This window comes from Cyprinus carpio, chromosome B21 (assembly GCF_018340385.1).
Source record: "Cyprinus carpio isolate SPL01 chromosome B21, ASM1834038v1, whole genome shotgun sequence".
Classification (NCBI taxonomy): domain Eukaryota; kingdom Metazoa; phylum Chordata; class Actinopteri; order Cypriniformes; family Cyprinidae; genus Cyprinus; species Cyprinus carpio.
The window spans coordinates 20,202,087-20,212,318 of record NC_056617.1 but is presented as its reverse complement, the minus strand read 5'-3'; the positions used below and the strand labels follow the sequence as shown (position 1 = coordinate 20,212,318).

The following is a 10,232-nucleotide window of genomic DNA, read 5'->3' as shown; positions in this document are numbered from 1 at the left end:
CGCCGGTGTGTGGCAGAATCTGAAGCGCGTGGCCGAGGTGTGGATGGACGAGTATGCAGAGTTTATCTACCAGCGGCGGCCGGAGTACCGGCACCTGTCCGCCGGAGACGTGTCTGCGCAGAAGGAGCTGAGGAGCCGGCTGAACTGCAGGAGCTTCAAGTGGTTCATGACGGAGGTGGCCTGGGATCTGCCCAAACACTATCCTCCGGTGGAGCCTCCGGCCGCCGCGTGGGGAGAGGTGAGGAGCTTCACTAGTCTACAGTTACAGCTCGGACACTACAGAGTGCTCTGAACATCCTAAGCTCGGGACACAGCATACAGTCAGTGCAGGAGAATTCAAGTGAAAGTGATGTAAACTAGTAACTAAATGTGTGTGTTTCAGCTGCGTAACATCGGCTCCGGTCTCTGCATGGAGAGCAAACACTTCTCCTCGGGCTCCCCGATCCGTCTGGAGAAGTGTCTGAAGGGACGTGGCGAGCCGACCTGGAGTCACGGTCAGGTGAGAGACTCAGAGAAGGGTTTCTCAGTGCATTATCTGGATGATGTCTGACAGCGTAACGAAGGCACAGAGGATGCAGTGTGTTGAATGCTGTAATGATAGAGTCTGTGTGGGTGTTGTGCAGGTCTTTACGTTCGGTTGGAGAGAAGACATACGGGTGGGAGACCCGCTGCACACTAAGAAGGTCTGCTTCGACGCCGTGTCTCACAACAGCCCTGTGACTCTCTACGACTGCCACGGGATGAAGGGCAACCAGCTGTGGGCCTACAGGAAGGTACTGAGCTCATCTGCCCAGAGATCAAACATTACAAACATTAGTCACCTTCTCTACTGTCAGCTGAGTTTATTATTCCAAGTTTATTTGGAACTTCCTGCCTGCTTCCCCTCCAGCCACGCCCACATCACAACATCCAATCAACAACCGATGCTCTGAATCAAGTCCCGCCCTAAAATACAGATGTTTTAATAAATAGGATGACCATACGGGACGCACCTTTGCCAGGATTCCTGTATCACCTAAAATATCCAGGTTTTGGCTGTTAGCGCTGTGCAGGTTGATCATTGAATGATATTAATTCACGAGAGCTATAGAGAGCAGAGCAGACGCTCCTGGTGTCATTCTCTTTGATCGTTCTCACTTTCTCACACACCATGATTGGTGGATTATGTACAGTACCTGCATGTTATTGGTCAAACTACTAGGCAATATAAAAATCCTGGCTGGGACGTGTCCCGTATAAATGGCACACATGACCACCCTGTTAATACAGTCTATATATACCCTAAAAAAGACAGTCAGAAGAGAACACCAGGTCAGATTTACTTTACTATACAGCCTCACCCACATCAGCAAACAAAACTGTGCCTGACTGCTGTCATGTGTGTGTATAAACTGTGGAATACTAATGTGTGTGTGTGTGTGCGTGTGTGTGTCTGTGTGTGTGTGTGTGTGTGTGTGTGTGTCTCTGTATATATGTGTGTGTGTGTGTGTCTGTGTGTGTGTGTGTCTCTCTCTCTGTGTGTGTGTGTGTGTGTGTGTGTGTGTGTGTGTGTGTGTGTGTGTCTCTGTGTGTGTGTGTGTGCGTGGTTTCGTGTCTCTGTGTGCGTGTGTGCGTGTCTCTCTCTCTGTGTGTGTGTGTGTGTGTGTGTGTGAGTCTGTCTCTGTGTGTGTGTGTGTGTGTGTGCGTGTGCGTGTCTGTCTCTCTGTGTGTGTGCGTGTGTGCGTGTCTCTCTCTCTGTGTGTGTGTGTGTGTGTGTGTGTGTGTGTCTCTCTGTGTGTGTGTGTGTGTGTGTGTGCGTGTGTGTGTGTGTCTCTGTGTGTGTCTCTGCGTGTGTGTGTGTGTGTGTGTGTGTGTCTCTCTGTGTGTGTGTGTGTGTGTGTGTGTCTCTCTGTCTGTGTGTGTGTGCGTGTGTGTGTGTGTGTCTGTCTGTGTGTCTGTGTGTGTGTGTGTGTGTCTCTCTCTCTCTCTGTGTGTGTGTGTGCGTGTGTGTGTGTCTCTCTCTCTGTGTGTGTGTGTGTGTGTGTGTGTGTGTGTGTGTGTGTGTGTGTGTGTGTGTGTGTGTGTGTGTGTCTCTGTGTGTGTGTGTGTGTGTGTGTGTGTGTGTGTGTGTCTCTGTGTGTGTGTGTTTGTGTCTCTGCGTGTGTGTGTGTGTGTGTGTTTTTCTCTCTCTCTCTCTCTGTGTCTGTGTGTGTCTCTCTCTGTGTGTGTGTCTCTGTGTCTGTGTGTGTGTGTGTGTGTGTGTGTGTGGCAGGATAAGAGTCTCTATCACCCCATCAGTAACAGCTGTGTTGACTCTGATGCTGCTCAGAAGCGGATCTTCATGAACTCCTGTGACTCTTCGTCTCTCAGCCAGCAGTGGCTCTTCCAGAACACCAACGCCACGGTCTTAGACTCCTTCAACAGCAATCACTAGTGAACACAGGAGTCCAGCGATGCAGGACCAGACGCTCCTGTGCCTTTACTGAACTGACCGTCAACATCTGAGCTCTGTCCTTCTGTCCACACTCCCTTCATCATCATCATCATCACCTTCACCCCGCTGGTGTCCATCAGCAGCAGTCTTTGACTCAGACTCTCCAGACTTCACTGTGTGTCTGAGGAGCATCTCAGAGATGAGTTCAGTCCTCGTCTTGTCTCTGACTCAGAACCAGAGCGTCGGCTGCCTCTCACACGGTCAGATCTTCTGCAGGAACGCTGTGCCTCATCAGCACTGCAGCTTTATTTATTTGACTGCTCCATTCCACACATACATCGGGTTCATCACGAACAGCCTTCACTGAGTGCTGTTTTTTTAAAACTTGATTTTATTATCCAACTTCTCTGTTGTGTTAACAAATATAAACTTTTTTTTTTTCATTTTAGAGGACATAATATTTTAACACAAAGACTTCAAGGTGGATATATGTTGGCTAAACTCATGTCATCATTCAGAAGCTGTTATGTTGTGTTCGGTTTGTCCGTGGGGGAATCTGAAATAGTCCTGTTATGATTTTGTACTGTAGACCATCATGCAGCTGATGAAGAATTACTGTCAGACTCTGGTGGCACAGCAGAAGACTCGACGGAGTTCTACTGGATTATCTGATCAGTTGCTTTTCCTGATGTTTCCCCACCGTCTGTCTGTGATTTAATGCTGTTTCTCAGTAACTGCTCACACCCAAAGACAGATCTGTGAATGATCTCCGGTTTCTAATGCACTTGAGCAACACGATGTAAACTTGAATCCAGCCGCCGTGCCTTACTAAAGATGCTGGTGTGAAGAACAGCACACTGTGGTCTAGTTTTCTACACTCAGAGTGTTTTTACCTTTGAAGATTTTTACAGATTATCTGCCAAGCACTTTGAAATGTTTCTCAGATCCGAAGCGGTTTTAAAGTCGATCTGTCCAGCACTTTCAGACGTTTCTTTATCCAGAGCCTATTTTCGAGTATAACGGTTTTGTAATTTGTCGATTCTGAAGAGCTTCATAATGAATTATTGTCTGCTGGGCCGGTGTGTGTTTAATACCGGACGCGCTTGAACTGAAATGTTGGGTTTGTTATTGCCTTGATGTATCTCCAGACTGTGTGGAATATGATGAGATGATTGAAAGGTAATAAGTTTAGGGTTGATAAGGAATCTTGGGAATGCTAGTATTTTTACACCGGTTTGTACTGATGCATTAAAATGATTCTGCCACCATTTAAACAGCTCATCGTGAAATTATTAATAATGCACAGAAAAATGTGTAGTCTGTTCAGTTGTTATTTTTCTTTTCGTTTTTATCAATAATATTTAGTCTCATTTCAAGTTTGTATTATGCTATCATAGAAAAAAAAACATTAAATCATTTTCTCCTTTAGTACAAATATTATTGTATCACTGTTCTGGTCTTATTTTAAATAGTTTGTATTTACATTCGTAATTAGCCTGAATTCAAGCTGTTTTATAGCGTCTTCAGGAAGCTGTTAAAGATGAAGATCCTGTCGTGAATCATGATTTGAATCAGATCTGCATCAGTTCGTGCTGGGAATGGATTCATTCAGTGAACTCATTTCAAGTTTTAATTTTCAGAAGGAAGCACTTCAGGCGTGTTTTTCTCCAGCAGGTCTTTTGATGATGACAACAAAAGACGGAAACACTTTCTCCTTCCTTTTGAAATCATTAACTCGTTTATTTCGCCATTTTATATTGGGCTGCACATACAGGTGCTGGTCATATAATTAGAATATCATCAAAAAGTTGATTTATTTCACTAATTCCATTCAAAAATTGAAATGTGTATATTATATTTATTCATTACACACAGACTGATATATTTCAAATGTTTATTTCTTTTAATTTTGATGATTATAACTGACAACTAAGGAAAATCCCAAATTCAGTATCTCAGAAAATTAGAATATTGTGAAAAGGTTCAATATTGAAGACACCTGGTGCCACACTCTAATCAGTTAATTAACTCAAAACATCTGCAAAGGCCTTTAAATGGTCTCTCAGTCTAGTTCTGTAGGCTACACAATCATGGGGAAGACTGCTGACTTGACAGTTGTCCAAAAGACGACCATTGACACCTTGCACAAGGAGGGCAAGACACAAAAGTTCATTGCAAAAGAGGCTGGCTGTTCACAGAGCTCTGTGTCCAAGCACATTAATAGAGAGGCGAAGGGAAGGAAAAGATGTGGTAGAAAAAAAGTGTACAAGCAATATGGATAACCGCACCCTGGAGAGGATTGTGAAACAAAACCCATTCAAAAATGTGGGGGAGATTCACAAAGAGTGGACTGCAGCTGGAGTCAGTGCTTCAAGAACCACTACACACAGACGTATGCAAGACATGGGTTTCAGCTGTCGCAGTCCTTGTGTCAAGCCACTTTTGAACAACAGACAGCGTCAGAAGCGTCTCGCTTCAAAAAGGACTGGACTGCTGCTGATTGGTCCAAAGTCATGTTCTCTGATGAAAGTAAATTTTGCATTTCCTTTGGATATCAGGGTCCCAGGGTCTGGAGGAAGAGAGGAGAGGCACACAATCCACGTTGCTTGAGGTCCAGTGTAAAGTTTCCACAGTCAGTGATGGTTTGGGGTGCCATGTCATCCGCTGGTGTTGGTCCACTGTGTTTTCTGAGGTCCAAGGTCAACGCAGCCCGTATACCAGGAAGTTTTAGAGCACTTCATGCTTCCTGCTGCTGACCAACTTTATGGAGATGCAGATTTCATTTTCCAACAGGACTTGGCACCTGCACACGCATTTCCTTTGGATATCAGGGTCCCAGAGTCTGGATGGTATCCCTGTTCTTAATTGGCCAGCAAACTCACCTGACCTTAACCCCATAGAAAATCTTTGGGGTATTGTGAAGAGGAAGATGCGATATGCCAGACCCAAGAATGCAGAAGAGCTGAAGGCCACTATCAGAGCAACCTGGGCTCTCATAACACCTGAGCAGTGCCACAGACTGATCGACTCCATGCCACGCTGCATTGCTGCAGTAATTCATGCTCATACTTTTCATTTTTATACTTTTTAGTTGGCCAATATTTCTAAAAATCCTTTCTTTGTATTGGTCTTAAGTTATATTCTAATTTTCTGAGATACTGAATTTGGGATTTTCCTTAGTTGTCAGTTATAATCATCAAAATTAAAAGAAATAAACATTTGAAATATATCAGTCTGTGTGTAATGAATGAATATAATATACAAGTTTCACTTTTTGAATGGAATTAGTGAAATAAATCAACTTTTTGATGATATTCTAATTATATGACCAGCACCTGTAGAGCACGCGTCGCACCGTCGTGTGTGTGTGTGTGTGAGAGAGAGAGAGAGAAAGAGTGTGTGTGTGTGTGAGAGAGAGAGAGAGAGAGAGAGAGAGTGTGTGTGTGTGTGTGTGTGTGAGAGAGAGAGAGAGAGAGAGTCGGTTGAAGCGCTCATGTGAGGCGTTACATGGCATCGATGGTCCGGAAGTGGCGTTTGATCGACGTGTGCGCTGACCAATCGAAATCGAGGATGCGGCCTCAGAGTCCCGCCTTGGTTAAAAACCAACCAATGGGCTTTCAAAGCTACAACTTCCGGTTTCTGGCAGGACGTGTTTCATTGTATCATGTACATTGTTGAAATGGGCTCGAGTGTTGCTCGGTAGTTTGGAGTTTCTCCGGTTCTCCGGCGGAGTCTCGGGATCTTTAGCGAAGCGTTGCGGATATTCTCGTTCCGGACGCGTCGCTCGTTCGTCTCTTCGGAACGCTCGTCATGAACGGGTTCAGCACGGAGGAGGACAGCCACGACGCGCCGCCCGCGCCGCCCTTCTTCGGCCAGAGCTGCTGTCTGATCGAGGACGGGGAGCGCTGCGGCCGCGCGGCGGGGAACGCGTCCTTCAGCAAGCGCATCCAGAAGAGCATCAGCCAGAGGAAGCTCAAGCTGGACATCGACAAGAGCGTGAGAGTCCAGAGCAGTGTGTGTGTGTGTGTTAATGACACATTAGCCTCCGCTCCAGAAATACCTGCTAGATTCCAGATGAGACCACGACGCCAGAGCTGTGTGTGTGTGTGTGTGTGTGTGTGTGTGTGTGTGTGTGTGTGTGTGTGAGGGGGGGGTGTGTGTAGTGAGTGTGTGTGTGTGTGTGTGTGTGTGTGAGAGGAAGTCAGCTCTTTATTTTCGGAGTGTTTTATGTCTGTGATCTGAAGCGGTGTGTTGTGGTGCACGCGCTTCACTGTCAGCTCCTGCTCGACTCTGATCAGACGTGTCCCTGGAACACAAAACTTCAGTTTCTCGAAATTAAGATGTATACATCATCTGAAAGCTGAATAAATAATCTCTCCATTGATGTATGGTTTGTTAGGAGGACAATATTTGTCTGAGATACAACTATTTGAAAATCTGGAATCTGAGGGAGCAAAAAAATCTAAATATTGAGAAAATCATCTTTAAAGTTGTTCAAATGAAGTTCTTAGCAATGCATATTACTAATCAGAAATTAAGTTTTGATATATTTATGGTAGGAAATTTAAAAAATATCTTCATGGAACATGATCTTTACTTAATATCCTAATGATTTTTGTCATAAAAGAGAAATGTATAATTGTGACCTGTACAATGTATTGTTGTCTATTGCTACAAATATACCTGCGCTACTGATGACACACACACTCTCCCTCTGTCTCTCTCTCTCTCACACACACTCACACTCTCTCTCACACACGCGCACACACACACACACACACTCTCTCTATGTCTCTCTCTCTCTCTCTCTCTCTCTCTCTCTCACACACACACTCTCTCTCTCTCTCTCTCTCTCTCTCTCTCTCACACACACACACACACACACACACACACACACCTCTTCTCTCTCTCTCTCTCTCTCTCTGTCTCACACACACACTCTCTGTCTCTCTGTCTCACGCACACACTCTCTCTCTCTCTCTCTCTCTCTCTCTCTCTCTCTCGCTCACACACACACAGTGTGCTGTAGTCTGGTAAAAGTGATTGTATGGTGTATAAATCACACTGAAGACATCAGATAGTGTTTTCTTGATCTAGTTATCAGTTCTACGTTCTTGAATCTAGACTTCAGTTTTCTAACACGCACCTTTAAAAGTTGTGTATTCCTTGTAGGTTCGGCATTTGTACATCTGTGATTTCCACAAGAACTTCATCCAGAGCGTCCGCAACAAACGCAAGAGGAAGACGAGCGACGACGGAGGAGAGTCTCCCGATCACGACGTGGAAGTGCCGGAGGTACACAGCGCTTCATGCTCTGCGCTTTTATATTAGTTCTGGTGCTGCTGTGACGCTCTGCTCCAGCGCTTTACTGTGATCCTGATGAGACGCAGGTGTTTAGTGTGATATAATCACAGCGCAGCTCAGATCGCCTTCTTTAATCTGTAGATCTCAGCACTGGTCCTCACAGACTGGTCCCATTAGTTAAAATCTGCCAGACTAAAACTGCAGTGGAAGTGAGTGTGGAGCAGAGGCTGAGCAGAATGTGTGACTGAAGCTGGATCTGTGTGTTTGTGCTGCTTCAGGTGGATCTGTTCCAGCTCCAGGTCAACACACTGAGACGCTACAAGAGGCACTACAAGATCCAGACCAGACCCGGCCTCAACAAAGCCCAGCTCGCAGAGGTAAAAACATCTCATCACATCATCACTGCGCTTTATTACAGATGTTTCCACTGGTATCAAAGCCTGTTGACATTGAAGACAAACGTTGGCTGAACGAGAATGTGCTTCTCTACATATTAAAGGTTATTTCTGAAGAGCCTCGAGATGTCTGTCAGCCAATCAGAACACAGCATTCAGCTGTTTTAGTAATGAATTCGGTGTCTTTCTGTCTGTCTTCCTCTGCAGACCGTGAGCCGTCACTTCCGCAATATTCCCGTCAACGAGAAGGAGACGCTCACGTACTTTATTTATATGGTGAAGAGCAGTAAGAGCCGTCTGGACCAGAAACCAGACGCGAGCAAACAAGTGGAGTGAGGTTCCCTCGCTGCTTCACGTCCTCTGAATACTGTGTTTGTGTAGTGATGAGGATGAGGATGAGGAGGATGAGGAGGATGTGCCAAACCCACAGTGACATCATTAACCCGCCGGCGCCTCTGATGCTCAGGCTTCACCGTGTCTCCAGCGAGGACCTGATTGAAAGCATGACAGGGACTGGATGACTGCAGATCTGCGTCTGTGTTCATGTGCTCTGCTTTTATATGACTGCTGCATATCTGTATAGCATTTTTTGTAGATTGTAATGTTAGTTTCCTTCCTTTCTTTGTTTGGAATAACTCGTCTAAATACAGTTCTGGTGGCACGGCTAATATCTGGACTGACTGTGTGTAAATGTGTCGGGCTTCAGCTGTGATATCAGCTTGTATCTCAAGATAGCAGGACATCAGAAGAAGGAGCATCGATGATATCCCTCAGATATAGTCTGGTGAGCGATTCCCGTCTCAGGAGCCAGGTGTTTAGAGCTCAGAGGTGGATGTGAAAAGAGCAGGCTTTCACACGCTCAAGTTTCTTATTACGCTGCAAACGTGTATTTTTTAGTATAAACTTACGCACTTTACCTACGATTTCAGTAATGTGCTCAGAGTTTTGTTTTTCAAGCATTTATATTATTTCTCAGCATACAGAAGTTTGTTTTCTAGTGCGGCAAGATAACAATGAGTTAAACAGACAGGTTACAAACTGAAAGATATAATTTTTAAGGAATAAAACATAATAAAAGTTAAAAAAAAAATGTAACTGAAGTCATCAAGACAGTGGACTGTTCTGGAGGAACTTTATCATAACTAGATTAATATTGCACACTAATAATCAATCTGTCACGTGGAAAACAGACCTGAATAATGATGAAAGACTTTTAGGGTCGTTTCTTATTTGGATTAGTACTTACAGGAGAGGAACTAAATTCAAAACAGAAACATCTTTTCTAAAGAGTGACCGTTTGTGTTGAGAAGGAGCCGCACAAACATTAGTGTAACACACACACACACGTGATGATGTTCAGAATCACTCGAGAACTCCTTCATTCCCGTTGAGTAGAATTGCTGTGTTTCTGTTTCAGATGTATATTTGTAGTGACAAAGCAAACATGTTTAGGGTGTTTGTATGTTTTTACTGGAAACAGAACAGATATACTGTAATATCAAATAAGTTTTAGTTTTACTTAATTTGAACCCAACTGTTGAGTTACTCCTGATTTTAAACTGTTGCTGAAATATTAAAATAATTCCCATAACTAACGTAATTTTAGTAAAATGCTCTACTCATGCTGCAGATGTGTTTCTCTGAGGACTCAAGCTGGTTTGATCAGCGACGGACTGGGAGTGAAAAACAGCCCTGGATTTTCTCCCAAATAGGCCCACCAAAACTATCTCACAATATTACAGCAATTCTGTTGCATTTATGGCAAATAACATCACAAAACCCATGGTGACCCTGCTGACAAAAACAACAGAAACCATCACAGAGATTCTAATGATTTCCACTACAAATACCACTACAAACATTACAAACCATCAACTTTCAACCATTAAAACCATTAAATAATAGTATCATGTAGTGTGTTTTTTGGGACATATTACATTAGGATTTAATGGTTTTAACAAAAGCCACCAACAGAAGGTGACCAATTACCAGTAGAGACCAACAGGCACCATTACAGTTTCCATTAAAATAATAGAATTTCATTATAACTAGTAAAACCATTACAAATTATGTGATGGTTCCTATTTTTTATTTATTTATTTTTTTCAGTAGGGGATTGA

At 44.0% G+C, this 10,232-nt stretch overlaps 2 protein-coding genes across 2 annotated transcripts in view; both read left to right on the top strand.

The window, feature by feature from the left end:
* Window positions 1-3,681, top strand: part of LOC109045208 (polypeptide N-acetylgalactosaminyltransferase 10-like) — a 24,926-nt gene extending 21,245 nt beyond the window's left edge. The window contains exons 9-12 of the mRNA XM_042747535.1: window positions 17-238; window positions 383-499; window positions 624-773; window positions 2,252-3,681. Of these exons, the coding sequence (XP_042603469.1) occupies window positions 17-238; window positions 383-499; window positions 624-773; window positions 2,252-2,413 (651 nt within the window). The 3' untranslated portion in view covers window positions 2,414-3,681. The remainder of the gene's footprint in view (window positions 1-16; window positions 239-382; window positions 500-623; window positions 774-2,251) is intronic.
* Window positions 3,682-6,036: 2,355 nt separating this feature from the next.
* LOC109081506 (histone deacetylase complex subunit SAP30L-like) lies at window positions 6,037-8,780 on the top strand. Its single transcript, XM_042748206.1, has 4 exons — window positions 6,037-6,409; window positions 7,586-7,708; window positions 7,996-8,094; window positions 8,320-8,780. Exons 1-4 carry the CDS (start codon window positions 6,224-6,226, stop codon window positions 8,446-8,448), a joined length of 537 nt encoding a protein of 178 aa, XP_042604140.1. The 5' UTR covers window positions 6,037-6,223; the 3' UTR covers window positions 8,449-8,780.
* Window positions 8,781-10,232: the final 1,452 nt, after the last annotated feature.

Coding starts and splice junctions, on each gene's coding strand:
- LOC109081506 (XM_042748206.1), top strand. CDS start 6,224: ATGAACGGGTTCAGCACGGAGGAGGACAGCCACGACGCGCCGCCCGCG. Junction 6,410..7,585: donor AGCTGGACATCGACAAGAGC/GTGAGAGTCCAG, acceptor TATTCCTTGTAG/GTTCGGCATTTGTACATCTG. Junction 8,095..8,319: donor ACAAAGCCCAGCTCGCAGAG/GTAAAAACATCT, acceptor CTTCCTCTGCAG/ACCGTGAGCCGTCACTTCCG.